The sequence below is a fragment of the Silurus meridionalis genome, chromosome 18 (genome assembly GCF_014805685.1).
Source record: "Silurus meridionalis isolate SWU-2019-XX chromosome 18, ASM1480568v1, whole genome shotgun sequence".
Taxonomy (NCBI): domain Eukaryota; kingdom Metazoa; phylum Chordata; class Actinopteri; order Siluriformes; family Siluridae; genus Silurus; species Silurus meridionalis.
Window position 1 is genome coordinate 23,976,150 of NC_060901.1, and position 23,755 is coordinate 23,999,904.

Below are 23,755 nucleotides of genomic sequence, written 5' to 3' on the forward strand. Positions count from 1 at the left end.
ATTTCAGTGCAAACATCAAAGCGACAACGCTGTCTGAATCGAGATTTTCTCAATTCTATGCAAATTAGGTGTGACGCTATGAAGCAACAAATCCAAAAGATTAGCCGGAAGGAATCCTCAGACTAATCCTATACTACATGCAGAAACGAAGAAACTTACACCCGTGGTTTCATCTTATCCTGTTATGCGTGATCTCTTGTATTTTATGTTTATAGAGCTATTTTGAAGTTAAAGCTTGAATAAAGGTAGCAAGCATCACTGGGGTTACAAAAGACACAAAATATCCACACAACTGATTATTTCTGATCACATGTCTCAACTAATCTCCACAGTGTTAGACAGTGTTATAAACTCTGAAGGCTCTGGACAGGTAACACAGAAGATGCTGCAGAATTAAAAATGGCGGAACGGGAAGAAAACGGCGAGGGGCGAGGAGAAGATTCAGGCCAAAGAAAACGGCAGAAAGTTTCCAACGTTTGGCATCATTTCAAGCTAAAACCTGAAGAAATCACTTTTCAGTGCGGTTACAGATTTTAAAGTCATTTGATATAGCTTTTTATATTTGTATTTATATACAGTATGTTAAAGAAATTCCCTCCACAGTGGCCACATAAAGCAGGATTTAGTTTTCCAGAGACCAAAATACTGTGCAAGATTTAATAAATAAATACGAGTTGGAATAATTTTGAGTTTCATTAAACTAATAATTTCCCATAACCCACTTTACGCTGCTTTTTGAACGCACTGTAATTGCATTTAATGTATTATGGCTAAATGGGTTTAGTTTTTAACGATATTCTTGTGTGCAATTTCAGCAATAAAATTGAAAAACGAATTACTTTAATTTTTTTATTGTTTAGTTTTAAGAGACCCATTTTATTTTCTTTAAGAAATAAAAAAACGACTTTTACTATCCGATTACTAAATTAATCGATAGAATAATCGTTAGAATACTCAATCGGTAAAATAATCAAAAGCAGCAGCCCTACAGTGTATACAGAGTTTTAGATAAACTCATAATGCTCAGATGTTGATGTGACCCTTAAATGTAATTTAGCTAAATTAGAAGTGAAATCGCCATGGTAACTGTGGTGGGGAACAGGCCGGGGTTGTTAGTCATGCAATGTACAGTAGCTGGTGCACCATGGCAGGGGCACAGGTCTGCCATAGCTGATTTCTGGCTGGGGGCAAGTGGATTATGTAACATTTGGAATGGATGTGTGTATGCAGGATGTGTGAGGACAGAGCAGGTTTGAAAAACTCTTCAGGAAGTGTGAGAGAAAGAAAGATACAGGGTAAGTGAGCAAGAATTAGAGAGAAGTCATCTTTCTGATACATCTGCCCTGGGCTACTAATTCGGTGGAAAACATGAGGCTTGCTGAGCTGCCAGTTTTGGCAAAACTTGCCTGGATCATCCTCTCATTTATCGCCCACCCAGCTGCTTCAATACTTCGTTATACAGCATCGAAACTTCCTCAACTTCGATCTCGTCACTCTGAGCTGCCATCTCTCTGAATACTGCTCTCCCATAAGCATATCATTTACATACCTCGCTGTAAATATGTCCACGGGGGCTTTTTGATTCCAAAAAAATACGCTCACTGCGGACTTCAAAACCTCGTCCACCAAGAAAATCCACACGATCTGTCGACCACAGTGTGTTGGCCCACCTGTCAGATCTGCTGTTAGAGGTACTGTTACAAGTGCTATCCTTTCTTTTGGAGTATGGAACTTGTGATCGCTTCTAACTAAAGGTCCTGTGCTCCATTATTTATTATTTGACCAGAAGACTTGGCAGCATAAAGACGATTTTGTGGAGCGTATTCAGTTCACCCCTCCGGGATATACTTATACTTGCAAACCATCTGTCTGCGGTGGAGGTATGGTGGTAATAAATAACGAGAATTGGAAAGTGCCTCCTTGTTAAAATCTTTGACGATCTCCTGGTAGCGGCTGACTCAGGATTTCTGTCTATTTTAAATCTTCTCGACTTTAGAACCTTAGAATTTGACACTAGCTCCCAATATATTAGATAGACTGCAGTCCATTGAAATTGTAGATACTTCCTTGGCTTGGCTTGGTATATTTTTGGTCGCACCCAGTTTGTTCAGCTAGGCCAGTTCAAATCGAAATCTTCATCCATCACTGCAGGTGTCCCACATGGTTCAGTTCTGGGCCCATTACTATTCATAATTTATTTATTGCCACTTGGATGCATCTTTCGGGAAAATGGTATCCAATTCCATTGTTATGCTGACGAAACCCAGCTTTATCCGTCCTCAAAACCTACTTCTGACTTTCCTCCATCTTCTCTTTCTAACCGTTTGTCTGTAGTTAAAGCTTCGTTCTCAAATTATGTTCTTAAACTCAACAGTAGTAAAACCGAGATCCTCCCTGTGAGCACAAAAAATTATCCATCTAAGGCCAGTAGTTTCTCTATGTTTATCGACAGCTCCACTATTGCTCCTTCAACACAGGTTATCCTTGATAACACCTTGTCCTTTGAAGCACATATTAACAAGATAACCTGGACAGCTTACTATCACATCCGAAATATAAATCGCCTCCGCCTGGCCCTCTCAATGAGGAGCACCGCTATTATAGTTCACGCTCATGTCACCTCATGCATGACCTTCTGCAATGCTCTTATTTTTGGTCTGCCTTATAAACTCCTACACAAGTTACAGTTGGTGCAGAACTCAGCTGCACGATTAATCACTAGAAGACCACATATCTCCTGTTCCTCAACAGCTGCACTGGCTTCCTTTTAAACAGCGCATTTTATACAAAATCCTGCTTTTTGCTTAAAAGGCTTTACATAACCTGGTTCCTTCATTTTTATCTTTCCTACTTTCGACATATACTCCTTCTCGAACTCAGAGATCAATGTCCTCATCCAACCAAGTTCTTCCACACATACATTTGGCAACTATGGGATCTCGAGCTTTTAGCTACTCTGCCCCATACCTGTGGAACTCACTTCCTCTTGATATCCTCAACAGTCACTCTGTCTCTATTTCCAAGTCTCGTTTGAAAACACATCTTTTCAGGCAGCCATATTGTTGAAATTGTATCCGTATTTCTTTCTGTTAAATAATGTTTCATTATTTTAAACTGCTGTTAATTGTTTTGTTGTTGTTGTATGTAAGGTGTCCTTGAGTGTCACATAAGGTGCCTATAAATAAAAATTATTATTATTATATTATTATTAGAGGGGGGCGGGGGGTTAGAAAAAGAGAGTGAGATTAGAGAAATGGAGAGAGTAAGATAGAGTGAGTGATAGTGAGAGAGTGAAAGAAAGAAAGCGAGACAAGCAGTAAGAGTGAGAGAAAGAAAAAATATTGATTTGAAAATTACATTTTAAGAGAGAGAGAAAGACGTGGGTATTTTGAATTAAACATACTGAAATGGATGCTTAATAATAGGACTGTAGATTTAATAGGACTCCTTATTAAAATAATTCAAAGCAGTGGTGCCCCGTAATTAATATTTGCAGATACGCGCCCTGGAACCTGGAGGAAACACTTCTAGTGAGATCTTGGACAACTTGTTCATGAGGAACATTTTAATATCTGTTTTGGTTTCCGTTTTCTTTGCACATGTGCAGTCTGTGACGGCCGTTCATTAATACTGATTTAGCTGATTTCTCCATTTGTGAAGCTGATATTTCTTCTCGAAACGTTTATCTCCAAATCGTATCAATCATTTTTATATAGAAAATATGCTACTGAGGTTATATCTCTTTTTATATTTGTATCTTTTTATATTTGTATTATATTTGCAGCGTTTAGCAGGTAACCACGTGTTTTGTGACCTGTTATTGACTTACGCCTGTTCTGACTGCGAGTTTGCAGTGTCCCGTTTGGACGTTGTTAGATGACTGTAAATACTGACTGTATTATACATGTGTAAATATATGTACACCTGTGTGTTGTTTTGTTTACCGGTAGTAGGGGTGTGGCTGCCATCTCTCTTGGGTCTGGATTTCTTCCCTGTTTTTTGTATCGAAGTTAAGGAAGTGTTTTCTTGTTCTTTTGGGTTTGGTTGTAGGTGATTTAGTGTTTGTTTATTATTTTGGCCTTGGTCTACCCTGAAGTCTATCCCGGTGCTGTATTATACATTTTATAATATACCTCCCGTTTTATGATACCCCAGTGTTTGTGTTTCCATTTTTCATCACTCATATACCAAATACATTCCCATCCACCTCCTTTCCACCACCCCGTGCCTTTAATCACGCTGTGCGCCCAAACCTAGACTGGGACATAACAATAATTAGAAAAGTAAAGAAGACTAGTGGTACTTCTGGAAGCCTTTGAGACATTGCTTGATGTTTGCTAGTGACTCAGTTGTTCTAGCTCCTAGACCAGCACAGTGAAGGTGAGATCAGGCTCTCCAGGAAGTTCATAAATAATAAAAAGATAATCAAATATAAATGATAATATAAATATAAACAACAAAACACCAGCAGCTAATCAGGATATGAAAGTCTCCTTGTATTCAGTTTTATTTTCCTTGGTGAAAAAAACGTTCCAGGGTTTAACGTTTCCAATTCAAATGCTAAGTCTTACCAGAGGCTTCTTTCAGCAATCTTTCCAAACAGCTTTTAGATACTATAGATTTGTGAAGTGGTTTATTCTTCACTGAACACAATAAATGTGTTTAAACTCTCATTCTGAACACAACCTGTTTTACATTAGTCTGTTTTGAAAATATATTTTACTTTTCCTTGAATAAAAAAGTATAAATGTTTGGCTCTGCTATTGATACTATTGATTCGTGTTTTCTTGACTTAATCACGACTTTTTTTTTGCCATAAAAACAGTTGTTTTCTTGTTATCACGACTTAATTTCCTCGCGATCTCAACGTAACAAACATCTCGTAAACAGTACTTCATTTTTCAGTGTATTTGGGATAAGAAAACGTTCTAGAGGCAGCGTTATAGCAGCATCAAGGATGATTTGCTTTTTGATTGACAACCACACACAGGGTGCTGCAGTGATGCTGCCTCTAGAACGGCTCCTATGCCTAATACAAGGAAAAAATGTATTACTGATTACGAGGAAACTGTCGAGATCATGAGAAAATTAAGTTGTGATCGTGAAAGAAAAAAAAAAAAACCTTGTCGTGATGGCGAGAAAACAACTCAGTTGTGATAACAAAAAAAGAAAATATATTATAATACATGGCCTCTTAAGACTTCTGTACTCTTACCCTGTATCTGAATAATAGTTGTAAATGGTTGTATATTGTTGTTTCACTTTAAATTATTCTTGATGATGTTACGTTTCAGCATGTTTCTTGAGCATGTTAGGTTATGTTGTTTCTTTGTGTAGTTTTACGGTGCTACGCAAACTAAAGTTTAATGGCGCTCTTCACAACTGAAATAAAGATGGGCCAATGGGCAGCTACCTAACCACTAGACCACCAGGGAACCAAACTGGTTTCTTCTTTAATAATAGCAAATATACAAAAATTCTGTCCATTTTTATACACTCTAATACATGTAACTGTGTGTATTTGGGTGTCAGCATTAATATCTGCGAGAATGAGGAGTGAGGACAAAGTGGATGTGACCGCTTGCTCCAGCACTTTCACCATCGCCGCAAGCCCATCACTTATGTGCTAACCTAATCTACTCCACTCTAATGCTGTAGAATACAGGGCCTCCCCCACCTAACACACACACACACACACACACACACACACACACACACACACACACAGCTAATCTAATGAGAACGAATAGCCTTCCCCTGCTTTTAGCATCACACAGAGGTTGATTGAATGTTACTGGCTGCCATCATGTCACACTCTATGAAAGATGTAAGCTAGTTTATGTGCAAATGACTAGCATTAGAGGTCTGGTCAGGACATAAGTACTGGTCTAACACACCTGCCTTCAGTACGGCTAAAACGAGAGTTAGCTACGTTGCCTGGCATGAGAAGTTAGCTAAACATATTCTCTTGGTACATTACACAGAACAGGTTTTTAGCCTTGTTAGCTAATGAGCTGGATAGCTAATGAAGAGTTTCTTCAGGCATATGATATAAAAAAAATCTTAGAATACACTAATATATGTAGGATATTCTTTTTAAATAGCATTAGCTGAGAAAGTGGCTTGAGGGAACTTAAAATCTCGTTTTCACTGAGGGGAATATTTCACACAGGATCTACAAAATTTTATCCCCACAGCAACAAAAGCAGGATATACGCAATATGGACAAAAATATTGAGACACTATGGAGCCACACTTTTACCAAAGGGTCAGAGGCACATAGTTGTACAAATCTCTACAAGCACAATCCAAAATCTAGTGGAACATCTTCCCAGAAGTGTAGAAGTTATTATAACAGCAAATGGGACTAAATCGTGAAATGGTACCAATATTTCGGTCAGATGTCCACAAGCAATTGACCATATAGTATCTTCTTCTATCGGCTTCTCCCATTAGGGGTCACCCCAGCAGATCATCCTTCTCCATACCCCCCTGTCCTCTATATCTGCCTCTTTCAACCCAACAACCTGCATGTCTTCCCTCACCACATCCATAAACCTACCTGACTTCCTAATACAATACCACAACTCGTCTCTCGGTACAATGTCGTACGCTTTCTCCAAATCCACAAACACACAAAGCACATCCTTCTGACCTTCTCTATACTTCTCCATCAGCATTCTCAAAGCAAATAATGCATCTGTGGCGCTCTTCCTCGGCATGAAACCGGCTCACAGATGGTCACCTCTTCTCTCAGCCTGGCTTCCACTACTCTTTCCCATAACTTCATGGTGTGACTGATCAACTTTATTCACCTGTAGTTACTGCAGGTCTGCACATCTACCTTATTCTTGAAGATCCGTACCAGCACACTCCTTCTCCATTTCTCAGGCATCTTCTCACCTTCCAAAATCTTGTTGAACAACCTGGTTAAAATCTCCACTGCATCTCTCCTAAACATCTCCATGCATCTACCGGTATGTCATCTGGTCCAACCGACTTTCCACTCTTTAATTTGTCCATATAGTATAACTGGTGCAATTTGTTTGACAGTCAATTCTATAAACAAAAGAGAACTAGTAAGGCTAATAATAATCTGGTGCTAATGTTTGTTGCTCTTATGTGCACTCAAGAACGTTTTTTTTTATCAGAATGTTATAAGAAACAACATTCAATAATTTTTTTTTTCATGTAAGGTTAGGGACCTATTTCACTACAACGTTACCCTCAACACACTGCACTTTTGAAAGCTGTAATAAAAAAGATAAAAATGTAATTTCTCTAATCTATTCTTAATTATGAGTTTTGTCTGGAAGTATCAAATGTATCCAATATCAAGCATGAAGACCAAAGAGCTCATTGTGGACTTTCGTAAAAAATTGAACACTCCCCAGTCTAAATCAATGCAAGCTTTAAGTTCTTGGGAGTTCACATTTCTAAAGATCTGTCCTGGCACCAGAACACTTCAGATCTGGTAGGGAGGGACAACAGCATCTGTACTTCTTAAGGAGTCTTAAGAAAACTTATCAGTCCACAGGGATTTTAAGGAGTTTTTACCATTGCATAATTGAGAGCATCCTGACCATCACTGTATGATATGGAGGCTCCACTGTGTGTGAATTAAAGCACTGCAAAGGCTGGTCAGAACCGCCCAACGCATCACTGGAACCCAACTACCTGCCATTGAGCACCTTCACCACAGCAGATATCTGCACAGAGCTCACAACATCATCAAGACTCCCAGTCACAAATCAATAAGAAGAGACCTATAGATCGATCTATCTATCTATCAATCTATCTATCAATCTATCAATCTATCAATCTATCAATCTATCCTGAATGCAAAAGCTGTTTATGGTATGTGTAGGTTATTGTATTGCATTGTATTGCATTATAGTAATTATAGTTCAAATCCATTCTCATGGTTTGGAGTTAATGTTCATGAGAAACCATCTCCCGCAGCAGCTAGTGGTCTTATATACTATAAACCGTATTGCTTTTTTTAGATCACTGAACACCTGCAATTTATTTTATAACTCTTGTTTCTTTAATGGAAATTGTATTTGGTTTGCCAGCAGACTGACTGACAGGAGCCATTTATAATCAGAGCGAAAGGGGTTGAGCTTTTATAGTTACGACTGAGCACAGACTTTCTATGTCAGGCTGTTATTATGTGCTGCAGGAATGCCATCCACTGCAAAAGGATTCATTACACACTTCACACACACTTCTCACTTGTGTCGCATTATTCCTTTCGGTTATGGAGTGGTGGGGCCGGGCTGAGCCAGGGTTATCCAGGGGATCCCGTGCCTTCTCTTTTATTATAATCTTCTCTTTTATTATAATACAACTCATAAATGAAACACACACACACACACACACACACACACACACACACACACACACACTACACGTAAAATGCTGCCGGAGGGGCCGTTATAGAAGAAATAACAGTGGGAATGGAAGAGAAGAACGAGAGAAGGAGAGAAAGAAACTGCCATGCATTCTGCTTCTGATTAGCTACTGATTAGCCTCTGGTGGTGGAGTGAGGGAGGTCTGCATTGTGTGTGTGTGTGTGTGTGTGTGTGTGTGTGTGTGTGTGTGTGTAATTTAGAAGCAGTCAACATGAGAGTTTCCAATCTGTGTTAGCAGTGGTGGGCTCTAATGATGGGGGTGGGGGTGCGGGTGTTGGTGGGAGGGGGGACATCCATCCAAACATACATACCACCTACACTGCTTCTCTCTTTCTCTCTCTCTCTCTCTCTCTCTCACACACACACACACACACACACACACACACACACACACACACTATATATATATATACTGCAGTCATTAATCCGGACACATCTCCTTGGAGCTGTACAGAAGACTGATTCACAGCAGGGCCTCACAGCGCCTTTCCATCAACAAGCCGCCAGCGCTGGTGTCTAATTGTCTAACAGATCTATCGTTTCACTCAATTCCACCTCCAAAACGCCCGTTCTTGGTTTAAACACCGAAAAATACTGCTGGCCATCAGCATTTTGTTGCTATGGCAACTCGGATCATTTTCATAACTGTTAATAAAAAAACATTTCCTGCCGTTATCCAGAAGCCCGACGGTACTGCGGCAAACTAAACAGGAGCCGTGTTACTGGGGTTAGCGCTAACAAAACAGCTAACAAATGGCTAAAAGTCTTTGTGCTGAGAAGAAATGCTGGATCATGTGACCATATGTGATTATATTTAGTATGATCCCAAAGCAATCTCATTAACCTATTAAACTGTGTAGAAGAGTTCAGTGTGGGAAATGTGGGGAACCGGACCTGAACGGATTTTAGATACGTTCTCAACAGGAATCACTTTCGCTAACTTTGGCCTCGAACCTGAGATATTGATGGCCTCTGCCCAGTTTTGACCGTGAACTCCTGGACTGCGAGTTCTCTCTGCATTACTAAATCTTCCAAGCTGGAAATAACCTCGTGGGTCATGCAGTAACACAGTACCAGAACATTTCCTTTCCCGGACCCTGAACGGCTTTTAGATACGTTCTCAGTGCAAAGTCTTGCCAATCTTTGTGCCTTGTGATCCTACGGTCTGATTTATATCCTTCTTTGCTTACTTTGGCCTCGAACCTGAGATATTGATGTTCTCTGCCCAGTTTTGACCCTGACTCCTGGACAGTTCTTTCACTCTTTATTAATAAACCTTCCAGGCTGGGAGTGACCTCAATGGGGTCATGCTGTAACACGGTCCCAGGACTTTTCATTTCCCAGACTCTGACCTGAACGACTTTTTTAGCACGAAGCCTTGCCGATCACAATGCCCTGTAAATCCTAACATCTAATCTATATCCTTCATGACCCTTGGTGAACCTTTGCTAACTTTGGCCTCAAAACTGAGATATTGACCTTGTGGGCTGCAGGGAGTTTAGAAAGACATGCCAGAGGAAAATCAAAAGATTTAACATTACAAGCATGAAAATAAAAAGCCAGCACAAGGTGACTGAAGGTGTATAGTTTCAAATATACAATAAACTAGATCATTGTGTGGTAAGTCCATGTGACTTACCACTGGATTCTCCAGTTCCCAATTATTTGATGCTAAATTGCTCTATAAGTGAACAAACGTGCGAATGCGAGCGTGCAACGAGGAACTCTGGGACAATGAATGAATGAATGAATTTATGAACTCTTTCCTTTAAATCATCCTCCGATTATTATGCATATATACAGTAAACATTAGCGCTTCCTCCGAATGCCACCCTTCATTATTGTCCTCCCTCTCCATACCTTCTGCTTTCTTTTTTCCTTCCTCTTGTCCTCTGTATCCTGCAGCATCTTCTCTCGCCACAGGTCGAAGAAGTAGGATGGGTTGGTGTAGAACTTCAGGGCCTGCTTCCCATCATCCCTACAGAAAACAGCACACGCTGATATCATAACCCATTTTTCTGTCAGGATCATATGACGGGTTTACATTTATAACTGAGAGTTTATTCTATCAATATAAGACCATTTTGGATGTACAGATTCTTGACTCCAGTGCCCAAAAAAACAGAGCGAGACTTTGCTGAGTCAGCAAAGAGTCTAATCCAAATTCTATTAAATTCCTCGGCCGGAGTATTTTTTTTTTCTTCCCAGAGTTTAACTACAATACAAAATACAATTTACTCAAAGGGAAAATGCTGCTGTGCATTGATTTTCTTACACTCGCGAGTGGTGACAAGAAAATTACAAAGGAGCAACCTGAGCTGCAGCAACGTGTCACTGGGATTTTCCATTTCTCCTTCACGTGATAGTTTTATGTAAAGCTCATTCATGCCACCTTTTCCTCTCATCATCTCCTTAAACCTGTTTTAAACCCAACTATTATTCTGACTACGATTTCATGCAGGAATATATTTATTCTATCAGATTAATTGAGCTGCAAGTGATATTTCAACTGTTCTTGTGTTACAGTCATTCAATTCAATTTATTTTTATTTGTATTGCACTTTTAACAATGAACATTGTCTCAAAGCAGCTTTACACAGATAATGTGGTGATTAAAAGTGAATATGTTCTTTATAAGTGTAAGTTTGTCCCTGATGGGTGAGTCGGTGGCGACTGTGGTGAAGGAAAAACCCCCCGAGATGGCATAAGGAAGAAACCTTGAGAGGAACCAGACTCAGAGGGAACCCATCCTCATCTGGGTTGCACTGAATGTCCATTTATAGCAGAAAAACGATGTTGCGGGGTGCAGTGATGATCAGAAGCGAACTGTATTCCTGAGTCAGTGTAGCAGATTGTTGACATTAGCTACAGTCCAATCCATCCTCAAAGCTCCCGTTCTTACTCCGGAATTTCATGGAACCACCCAAGATACCTAAAGATATTTTTTTCATTCTTGTGAAATCAAGTCTGTCATTCTGTAATAATCATCAACCCACAGTAACCTCATTAACCTATTGAGCTGGAACAGGTGAGTTACAATGAAAAACAACAACATACAAATAAGCATTCTCCATTCCTAAAATCTGAACTGTTCATAAGAACAAATTCAGCACAAAGCTTTGCTATTTCCTGTAATCCTAACGTCTGAGCCGTGTCCCTTGTGTTTGCCTTCATGACCCTTGGTGAACCTGTGTTTACTTTGGCCTCAAATCTTATGAGATATTGATGTCTTCTGCCCAGTTTTGACCCTGACTACTGGACTGTGATTTCACTCTGTATTATTAAATCTTCTGAGCTGGAAGTGACCCTGTGGGCGCAACAGCTGCAGGAGTTCAGGAAAACATGCCGGAAAAAAGCCAAGGGATTCAACAAGCATGGAACTAAAAAACTGTATGAAATGCAAGATGGAAAACCAGCACCAGATCCAGCATCATGCCAGTGAAGATGTTTAGCTTTAACTAGTACACTAGAGATAAAAATCAGTCTATAAATTAGCAGGAATGAGGAGAAAGAAGAAGGCCAAAGAGGAGGTTTATGGATGTGGTGAGGAAAAACATGCAGGTAGTTGGTTTGAAAGAGGTAGATGTAGAGGACGGGGGGGTATGGAGACAGATGATCCGGTTAAGACTAATTTTATTTACTACATAATTCCATGTTCTTTTATGATATGTAGGCCTGTATTACATAATTTATCGTAAGAAAAAGAAAGGATTGAAAGGAAAACCTCTTCCTTTTTCCTTTCCGTTAATATTTCAATGTATTGTTTATTTTATGCACATCTTTAACGCTATTTATAAAGATTTAATTTATGCATGAGTTTGGGCGTGCTTTATGCAAATTAGATGGAAATGAGGACAAAGCTTTCATACTTATAACATGTAATTATAGGAGAAGTGCATATGCTATTTTTTGAGCTCGAATCGACACTTGTTTCTTTACGCTGCTAAATTTAGGCTTTTGGAACCGGGAGAAGACAAAGAGAAGGTAAACAATAAAAAAACGGAAATGTTTAAAAAAGGAAAAGAGAAAACTTTTCTCTCTTTTACTCTGCTACAACCGCTTGTTCTATTAAATGCAAAAACTTTTTGATCCTTCGAAGTAAAACTTGATATGAATGGAAAAAATGTATTGAGATGCAACAGAAACTGACTTATTTGCAAAGTGTGTATTAAATCTCACCATTGCAAAATCTATATTGATATTACCTTATAGGTTCAGCCATAACCTTGTGGAAATCTTCTTCGGATTTAGTCTACATGATGTTCTAAGGATGAGCAATGCATTTTTCCCCCAAATGCTGCAGTGCACTGTGCTCTATTTAGGATGTAACTCTAACACTGTTGTTAAAACAGGACTAGAAAAAAAAATTAAAGGAGTGCAACATGCGGGAAATAAGCGAGAAGCTGAAGCGGAAATAACAGCAGCCAGAGGAGCGAGACGAGAAAAAAATGAACAGTTGTGAGAAGAGGAAAGGAGAATGTGCTGAAGGAAAGACGAGTGAAAGAAGGAGTGATGGATGGAGCAGCTGTCACATCTAGAAGAAGCAGCCGCAGGTGCTGAAGTTCTTCTAGAGTAATGAGGGAACGTGAGAAAACAGACAGAGTGAGGGTGAGAAAGCGTGTGTGTGTGTGTGAGAGAGAGAGAGAGAGAGAGAGAGAGAGAGAGAGAGAGAGAGAGAGAGAGTGAGATGATGAATCTTTAATACATTCCATGTTTATGAAGAAGGCTTAATTCTAAATCACAATTGGAGTTTATCTATGGATATCAGTTTAAATGAATGGAATATGAGACATCAATAACCAGCATAAAATCCGCATTCCGCATCCTAAAAACGGGATTTTTACCACTTTACAATAGAAATAATTCCACAGACCCCTCAAAAGGAATTTATCGTGTTTCACCTGTTTTTTGAATGTTATAAAACCGTCCATTCCTGATCTTTCAACCCAAAAAATACAAATAAATCTAAGTTGATTGTGGTACTTGGGCCCAAATTTAACAACTACTGCACATTAGATGTAATGTTGTATCTAGACCAATCAGGCGTAACATTATGACATTATAACATTATGAGCGGTGAAGTAAAGAACACTCATGATCTTCATCATGGCACCTGTTAGTGGGTGGATTTATTTATCAGCAAGTGAACATTTTATCCTCAAAGTTGACGTGTTAGAAGCAGGAAAAATGTCAGAGCGTAAGGATTTGAGGAGTTTGACAAATTATGACGTCTAGACGACTGGGTCAATGTGTAGCTTTTGTGGGATTTTCCCAGTCTGCAGTGGTCAGTGTCTATCAATAGTGCTCCAAAGAAGGAACAGTAATAATAATAATAATTCGTTACATTTATATAGCGCTTTTCTGCAGCACTCAAAGCGCTTTACATATGAAAGGGGGGATTCTCCTCAACCACCACCAATGTGCAGCATCCACCTGGATGATGCGACGGCAGCCATATTGCGCCAGAACGCCCACCACACACCAGCATATTAGTGGAGAGGAGATAGAGTGATATAGCCAATTAATATGAGGGGATGATTAGTAGGCCAGCGGGCAAGTTTGGCCAGGATGCCGGGGCACACCCCTACTCGTTTTCGAAAGACATCTTGGGATTTTTTAATGACCACAGAGAGTCAGGACCTCGGTTTAACGTCTCATCCGAAGGACGGTGCTTTTTTTTTTTTACAGTATAGTGTCCCTGTCACTATACTGGGGTGTTAGGACCCACACAGACCACAAGGTGAGCACCCCCTGCTGGTCTCACTAACACCTCTACCAGCAGCAACCTGGTTTTTCCCAGGTGGTCTCCCATCCAAGTACTGGCCAGGCTCAACCCTGCTTAGCTTTAATGGGCAAGCTGTCTTGGGCTACAGGGTGATATGGCTGCTGGTGAACTGGTGACAGGGTCGTGTGCGGCCGAGGCTCAGTGAAGAGCGAAGGCTGGACCGTGTGGTCCGATTCAACAGACGAGCTCCTGTAGCTCAAATTGCTGAAGAAGTTCATGCTGTTGATGCGCGACAGGTCAGGACTGTTTTGGCAGCAAAAAGGGAGCAACACAATATTAGGCAGGTGGTCATAAAGTTATGCCTGCTCATGTATGGACATGTATATTATTTTTAATTCTATTTTATTTCTTTATGTATCTAAGTACCGTTCTTAATTTCTTAAAGTATCTAAGTAAGATAGCATCCTATTCAGTGGCTGTCTTAGGGACATACATATGAAATTTACAAACTAAATAAGTTGGTTGTAAATTTCATATGTATGTCCCTAAGACAGCCACTGAATAGGAAAGCATTGTTTTGTTTTTACTTTTTTTTTGACAAAAGAGCAATGAGTGTGGCCACAAAGCACCAAATCTGCTACACTTACAAACTACAGCTACAGAAAATATGTACCCTTCCATTTTCTTTTAGAACCAAATCAAAGAGCAAACAACATTCATAAATAATGCTACATTGTTTACAATTCACCTAGAGTTTTATTGGGGATAAGAGTCAATGGAGGTTCTGATACTGTGCTTTGATACTATTCAATTCCCTGAAGCTCTTGGATGTAGCAGCCAGTGGCCATGGAAGTCCCTAATATACTCTTGTGTAGTCTCCCTAAGTATATACATAGATACTGCGTATGCATAATGGCATTGAAAGGAAAAAGATATTCTCTTTATGGTGTACCGCAATACACACGAGCAGATCAAGTTCCCCTTTGCCACAAGTGTTTCAAATCTTCTATATCAACAATCTCCTGGTACAGGTTGTGAATTTGTGAACAATGCCATAGTATTGGATGTCGACTAGGGATTGTAAGACTCACCGAATTGCATCATCGGAATTTTAAAAAGCGTGCATCAAATAATTATAAGTTGGCATTTTTATCACATTTTTAATACCTTGCATTGGTAAAAAAACAATTCATTTATATATAATTATTAGTAGAGGCGCTATACTTTTATTATTCAAAAAGTGACCTATATTTTATATTTCGATTGATTTCTCGTCTCTAATAGCGTTTCTTCTCCTGAGAGTCAAACAGAATACAGATTAACATGGCAGAGGTAGAGCTGCATCTTCCTGGAGACAGAACAGGAAGTCAACGCAGTCAAAAAGCATTTTAATAGACTTGTGATTTGCTGAATGTCTGAATCAAAGAAATAAAAGTGAACCATCCGCTCCATATAGAGTTGCAGAGCAACACATTCCTACTACACATTCCTACTGTCTACACTAGTGTGTATGACCCTATTAGAAGTTCCTGTAAACGTTGCAGCACACAGCTTTCATTTTCTAAATGTTAACAGGTTGTCCAGTGTCCCCACACTGATTCTTCTTAGTATTCCTCTTTAGTTGTAGCGATTCCACGTGCTAGCTCAAGAGTTTCGTCTGTCTCAGCACCTGCTGTTGTGACTGTCCACATAACAGCTAATCGTATAAAGATATACCCTAAAGGCAGGGTATTGCAAGAGTTCTAAGGCAGCTTGAAGACATTTTGGGAATGTGCTGAGTACTAGTGCTAACCTAAATGCAAAGCAATCTGACCTGCTACATCACATGCGCAGAGGACACTGGATCTATAGTGAACTTCGCTTGTCTACTCCTTCATCGTGTTAGCAAAAGTATATGAAAGATCTACATCCAAACCTTGGTGTATTGAAGAGGTCAGAAAATATCTTGACAGCAGACAAGGGTATGTAAAGCAAAGGGTATCCTGCAGTCGGTAGTCTCATATTTCAGACAGAAGTAGATGATCATCTGGTGTCTCCTGAATCTAGTGACGGGGGTACGGAGTGTATTTTTTGTCAGCACCCAAATTAGCTTTCTCATTTGCATTACCAAACCCAGGGAGACCCTCAAAGCCTAAAGTGCTAAAGACACTTCTTATTTTGACTTCCAGCTATCAGGTATGTCATCGTCTGGCCGTCTGTTTAAAAGGTGTCTCATCCAACTTTACACTAAACCGGTTTAATTGCTGTGCATTTAGAGGCTACAGCAGATGGTCAGGACTGCTGAGAGGATTATTGGTGCCCTACTGCCCAATTTTCAAGATCTTTACTCATCCCGAGTGGAGAAAAGGGCTAAGAAAATCACTTTGTACCCCACACACCCACACTCTTTTCGAACTGTTGCCTTCTGGTCGGTGCTACAGAGCTCCGTCCACCAGAAAAGCCAGGCACAAAAACAGTTTCTTCCCGCAGGCTATACTCAGCATGAGCAATTAAAAAATTCATAACTACACACTGTCTATCATAACTGACACATTAGTAAAAAGAATCCAAATGATCCATTTGTAAACATCTGTACATTCATTTAACAATATTTTTAATCTGTATATATTGCATTATTTAACTGTCTGGTTTACTATTCTGTTACATTATGTCTGTACTTCTCCTGCACTGGAAGCTCCTGACACCAGGTCAAATTCTTTGTGTGTGTAAGCATACTTGGTAATAAAGCTATTTCTGATTCTGATTCTGAAATAGGACCATTATTTTTAGTCTTTGCAGAAATATCTGGATGGGTCTTAAATTGGACCAAATGTTCGAAATATATTTATTTATATACACATTTTCGTATTCGTTTTTGACTTCTGTGGTTTCAGCCATTTTCACTTTTATTATAGGAACTAGAAGTGGTGCAGAGTAGAAATTCTTTTTTTGCTGAACTCCTCTGCAAGAGCAGGGCAGGATAGTGAAAAAGAATAATGCATTAACTCTCAATTTACATTGAATGTGACTCTCGAAACATAATTGTAGACCAAATCCATTTTCATCACCAGAGCAATTTTCATAATACTAATAAAAAAAAATTGAAAATAAAAAACAAAAGAGGAGACGATGAGTTCTTTAAAGATTGACTCAACATGAACTTGCAACTCCTTCTTACAACTGGAACCTCTGTCCGACAGACAGACAGACAGATAGAAAGTCAATAGTCAATACAGACAGACAGACAGACAGACAGACAGACAGACAGACAGACAGACAGACAGACAGAAAGTAAAAAATCAATATATATAGAAATACAGACAGACAGACAGACAGACAGACAGACAGACAGACAGACAGACAGACAAAAATCAATATATATAGACAGACATAAATACAGAGAGACAGACAGACAGTCAAAAATCTATATATATAGACAGACAGACAGACAGACAGACAGACAGACAGACAGTCAAAAATCAATATATATAGACAGACAGACAGACAGACAGAGAGACAGACAGTCAGTCAAAAATCAATATATATAGACAGACAGAAATACAGAGAGACAGACAGAGAGACAGACAGACAGACCGAGAGACAGAGAGACAGACAGACAGACAGATAATAAATAGTCAATATATACAGACAGACAGACAGACAGACAGACAGTAGATAGATAGATAGATAGATAGATAGATAGATAGATAGATAGATAGATAGATAGATAGATAGATAGATAGACAGATAGATAGATAGATAGCTAGCACCTATGTAAGGTATAGAAATTATATCCTCACCCTCAGTGGGGATTTAGAACCCACTGCTTCAGCATTTATTACATTATTTCATTTTAAGGTAATGATGCTTTATGAATTTTTCCCCCCAAAGCACGAACCATTTAGAGAGCAGGATTTAAAAAATACGAACCTATAGGACGAGAGAATGTTGAGTGGTGGAGGCTGTTCACAGAGGTCGTATGTCTCCTGCATCGGGATGGGCAGAGACTCACGATCGAACAGCTGCTGGTCCTGAATGGTGGAGCTGCGAAATGCTTTCCTCATGGTGATGTCCTGAAGAGATACTAATAAAGAGAAAGACAGGGGAAAAAAGGGTCATTTATTTTAAACAGCAGAAATGTTCATATATAAACTTGTTTTGATTATATACAATGTCTGCCAAAAGTGGAGTATCATCTTTTATGGTTTCATGATCCTTTTGTTTACATGCAACAAACTCGGTAAAAGACAAAGAATTTTGGACAGAGGAACTTATACAAGATGGAGAACAGGAGAGAAGATGTTAGCAGACTGCTTCACCCCCACATTCAAACATTTAGGTGGAAGTTTTGGAGCAGGGAATGTTGGAGACTTATTCCAGGTGAAAGGAACCAACATGGCAACCATTCCAAACTTCAACAAAATGCAATTTTGACTGGAAACAACTTTAACATACAACAAAACAATTAACTGAAGCATACGCCCAAGCTCTGTAAGTGTTATGTACTGGATCACAATGTCAAGCTTTAGCAAGTTTACCAGAGGCATAGCAAAGAATTTCAGCTGGAAGTTTGAAGAAAAGAAACTATCCAGATGCCAAGAGTGTGTAAAGCTGTTATTTATGCTAATGAGGGATTTTTCAATGGAAATAACATGGAACAGTTGCACTTTTTTTGATTTGTTAGCTCAAAGTAAACTTCATCTTAAATTACACAGTTTGTTGCAGAGAAACAAAAAGAACACGTGTCCCTGAAAAAAAAACATAAAACACTGTGTTTTTCCGAATGTGGATTTTTTCATGTCAGGTATTTTGAGGCGGTTGAATGGAAGTGTGAGTGAAATCTCATTTATCTTTAGAAACCAACTTGTCAAGCAAGATCTTTTCTCTAAAACGAGTAGAGTCGATGAAATTTTTATTGAAAGAAAAAAAAAAAAAGGTCAAACCCTGGTAATGCGCACGAGTAAATGAACTGCACAATCGATAAAGTAAAAACAGGAACTACATGCACGACAACGAGATACCATGGCGTAGACATAAAGGAGTACGTGTCACGAATTTAACCCAAACTGGAGCAGCGCTCGGTCTATTGGGAATACTATACACTGAGGAGATCTGTGACAAAATAAAAGCGATAAGGAAGTTTAAAGGAACTAAATATATCACAATGTCATATATAGGCAATGCCCTAGATGGTGTATGTTTTCCTTTATGTGACTCCAGTCAGTGGGGTTAAACTAAATAATGTCTCTTTTTGTTTTTTTCATCCTTTTGCCAGAAGAATACTTTACACAAATCTCTCTCTTTCTTTATTTCTACTCTTCTCTCTTTGTTCGATGGGCAGCTAATGACAATGAATTTGACAGAAAAGAACTGAGAGAACGATTCGAAGGACATTCTCAATCGCCATCACATTCCATTCCATCGATTGGCAAACACACTGATAAGAAAAAATGAATCACATCGAAACTTCCATTCCCTCTGCTCTACTTGCGTAAGCACCACCGCTCACCAACATGAGAAATCAGTGTGTTGCCATCGTGACAACAATATGTTACACAATATATTATATTCTTACTACATAGAACCTTATAGCGTCTTTCTGGAACCTTTCATAGAACACTCTTGATGTTACCCAAATGAGGATGGGTTCCCTTTTTGAGTCTGGTTTCTGTCAAGGTTTCTTCCTCATAACATCTAAGGGAGTTTTTCCTTGCCACAGTCGCCACGGCTGCTCATCAGGGATAAATACACATTGTTTTCTTTAACTGTTAAATTCTGTAAAGCTGTTTGAGACAATGTCTGTTGTGAAAAGCGCTATAGAAATAAACTTCACTTAGAGGACACACTTTATTGCACACTACATCCTGCTACAGGAAGATGACATGACATACTGTATCTGTATACGAGTATATCTGATCTGCTGTACATCATTAGTGATGCTTTTTAAAGGAGCCAGATCACAAGTTTTATTCAATTCAATTTGTATAGCACTTTTAACAATGAACATTGCCCTAAAGCAGTTTACAGATTTTAAAAGAACCTTATAAAAAAAAAAATAATAATAATTTTTTATTATTATTATTATTATTATTATTATTACCATTAATATCATTATCATTAGCTAGCAGTTATTAGTATATATATATATATGCAATATTTCATTATTTCTGATACCACTGATTCCACTGCACATATATTTCATTGTACATAGTCAATTATTATATTTTAGTGCAATTTTTTTTATTCTTACATTTTGTTATTGCTGCAGGTCTCTAAAAGCTATCAAACTAATTACGCTGTATCACTTAAATGGCAATAAAGTCTCTAAGTCTATGATATATGATATGATATACTATATATATATATAGCCACTGAATGAATGAATAATATCCTGACCTCCAGTAGCTCCGGAATGAACAAACAAAAGGAAAAAAGAACAAAAGAATGAAAAAAAAAAAAGGTTATTGACTGTGTTTATGTACCACCACTATCTTACAACAGTCCTGTACCTTCCTGCAAATAAACTCCCAAATGGTGTAAATCAGTCCCAGTTTACACCAGCAGATCTGATATAAACTGAAAAGATGACAGAATGTTTCTTTATGAAAGAGAGAGAAAGTGAGAGCGAGAACGAGAAGGAAATAGGCCTTGGGGCAGTTGGTGGTGTTGTCGCTATTATGGGGCCAATGATATAATGTGGTCATAAAAAGAAGGACATGGGCCATTAGTTTAGTCCTGTGAGTGATACACACACACACACACACACACACACACACACACACACACACACACAGAGAGGTGTGGTTCGATACAGAACAGAAAATGAGAAATGAATGAAGATAAATACACTATGGAGGGTTTAATCAGATTAAGCTACACATCAAAGTAAATGTTCAGCATTAACTGTAAAAAAAAAAAAAGACAATTTTCAGATGACTCCCTTCGTGCCATTATGTCCCGAAGTATTTTATTCCCTTTGTACCACAGAAAATTACTTTGACGAATGATACTTTATTTATCTGCTTGTATATACATTTAATGCAGTGTAATGTCCACTTCTAACCAACAGGGGCAGTATTTATTACACAGTATCTACCATAAATGCCCATGAACCATGAGCAATCATCACATCAAATCTTTTTCACACCGTCATCTGCTTCTTTTTTATTGCAAGAATGCAGGAATTAATTTAAGTGTTGAAGTTCTGGATCAAATTTACTTTTAAGTAATTTGGAAGACTTATCTCGTTTAGACAAGTGAGCCGCAATGCGGTTAAGGGCCTTGCTCAGAGGCCCAGAAAGTGGCAGCTTGGTGTGGCTGGGATTTGAACTCAGAATCAAAACCTTGAATCCATAGTCCAATGGATAAGGGAAAGTCAATTCCTATAAGGTAGGTATATGTGGCATGCATTTAAACCCATCACAGGGTTGAAAGGAGATAGAAGCTTCTACCCAGTACAAGAGGATGGACTCTCCCCCTCCTTGTTAGAGTCCATCAACCAAGTCTTTGAAACCATTCTGTAATGGGTATCACTCAAAGAGATCTTTCTGCTGGTAATTACCTTGACAAGAAGGGTAGTGGGGTAAGTTTCTTGGCATGCACAGCAGATGATTTCAGAGTAACAAATCTGAGGTCCCTGTCAAAGGCCATGTCACCCATAATTCCTTCTCAAAAAAGGTTCCCTTCGTGGTCCAGTATCTGCCACTTTACTACACTTTAACAAACTTCACCACTTGTGAGCCAATCCACAAACACAGGGCTTCATTCTTATAGCCATTAATCAGAATTGCTTCAGGAAATGAATTGTTGAAGCTACCTGGGCATCAACATGACACTTCACACTAATCAAATTTGGAATGAGAGAGTAACAGTACAACTGATCAGCTGCAGGCAACAGATTAGTCGCTTATTTATGACCACAGGGCAGAGGATATTCATAATCCCCCTGACCATGGGATTAAAAAATATAATTAGGTAACAGTATTTGATTTAAATCTAATTTAATATTACTTATTACGAGTTAAGATCGAACGCTCATTGGTTAAGGGTCTGGGTTACTGATCGGAAGGTCGGGGTTCAAGCAATGGTATCGCCAAGATGGGATATGCGAAGAGGCTGTAAAGTATAAGTGACAAGTATAAAGCATTTTCTTTTCTTTCTTGAATGTATGCAAGGGTGGGGCTGCTGGACACACTCTTAACCCTACTATACAAGACTACTGAAGCATCTATATTCTGCTGGAATTGGTGATTTATGAGACTAATGAGCAGACAGACATGTACACACACACACACACACACACACATACAAACACACACTGAACAACCCTAAGCTACACTGGTGACAAGAGGAAATGAGCAGATTACCAGTAAATGAAGCTCAAATGGATTGTCTTTTTATTGTCTTTTTTTCTGTTCTATCGTTCTTTCTTCAGGCCTCCACCTCCATTTTTATTTCAAACAGTAGTCACAATGGAGCTGTTCTATATTCATTTACACATGTATTCAGGATTCAGCAATTCCCCAAAGGAGGATGAATACCTGCAGTCCATACATGTGCACACACAGAGAGAGAGAGAGAGAGAGAGAGAGAGAGAGTCACACTCGACTGATTTTAACTGCAGGGCTCGATATTACCGCCTCCTGATTTTCTCTTTTCCACTCACCCTCCCTTCATTTCAGGCTTCACTTAAGTCCTTCTTTTATGTCACATCATTATTTTCCCGTCACCTGCCTTCCTTTTTTTTATTTTTTTTTTTTTATTTACTTCTCCGAAACCCTCTGCGCTGTCTCTTTGTGACACATAATCCACACTCTTCTTTTCTTTACTGCCCCGAATCTGTCCATCGCCCTCCCTCTGTGCATGATTCCTGTGTCCTCTTGTTTCCTGACCTTCATGAATAACGAGGCCCTGCCCAGATCCCGAGAAAAAAAAAAAAAAAAAGAATAAAAAAGGAAAGAAAACAAACTCTGATAATGCCACGGATACCGGACAAATTGCCCGAAGATCTTCATATGAGTGACGTTGAGATGAACCTATGAACTGTCAGTCTAACTACTATGTATTATTCAGTAACAACCAGCTTTGTTTGGGAGGAATCTTATTCCGGACATGCAGACAATCCGGCGAGTTGAATTCCCAAACCCTACTGGCAGATGCAACCTTCTCCTATACTTTTCTAATCCCAATATCTGTATCCCAATAGCTGTCAAATAATAATTCGCAGTAGTTGCTGGATATTATGCATTACGACGTGTTGAAGTGGTTGAGAGAGAGTAATTGTTTAGAATCAGAGTATTATAATAGTGTAATATGTTTGTAATCAAAGATTTCCATCCAAACATGAGGAAAACACTCATCAACGCCTTGGGTGGTTCCATGAAATTCCTGAGTAAGAACGGGAGCTTTGAGGATGGATTGGACTGTAGTTAATGTCAACAGTCTGCTACATTGACTCAGGACTACTTTTCGCTTCTGATCATCATCACTGTTCCCCGCAACATCGTATATCTGCTATAAATGGACATTTGGTGCAACCCAGATGAGGATGGGTTCCCCTTTTGAGTCTGGTTCCTCTCAAGGTTTCTTCCTTATGCCATCTCGGGGAGTTTTTCCTTCACCACAGTTGTTATTTTCA

The 23,755-nt window shown here is 39.0% G+C and overlaps 1 protein-coding gene across 4 annotated transcripts in view; it reads right to left on the reverse strand.

Moving 5' to 3' along the window:
- The window catches only part of wasf1 (WASP family member 1), a 76,959-nt gene that overhangs the window by 14,252 nt on the left and 38,952 nt on the right, over nt 1-23,755 (reverse strand). For all 4 annotated transcript variants that reach the window (XM_046872846.1, XM_046872845.1, XM_046872848.1 and 1 more), the window contains exons 4-5: nt 18,049-18,202; nt 10,275-10,392 (exon numbers count right to left, since the gene is read on the reverse strand). In XM_046872846.1, the coding sequence (XP_046728802.1) occupies nt 10,275-10,392; nt 18,049-18,202 (272 nt within the window). The remainder of the gene's footprint in view (nt 1-10,274; nt 10,393-18,048; nt 18,203-23,755) is intronic.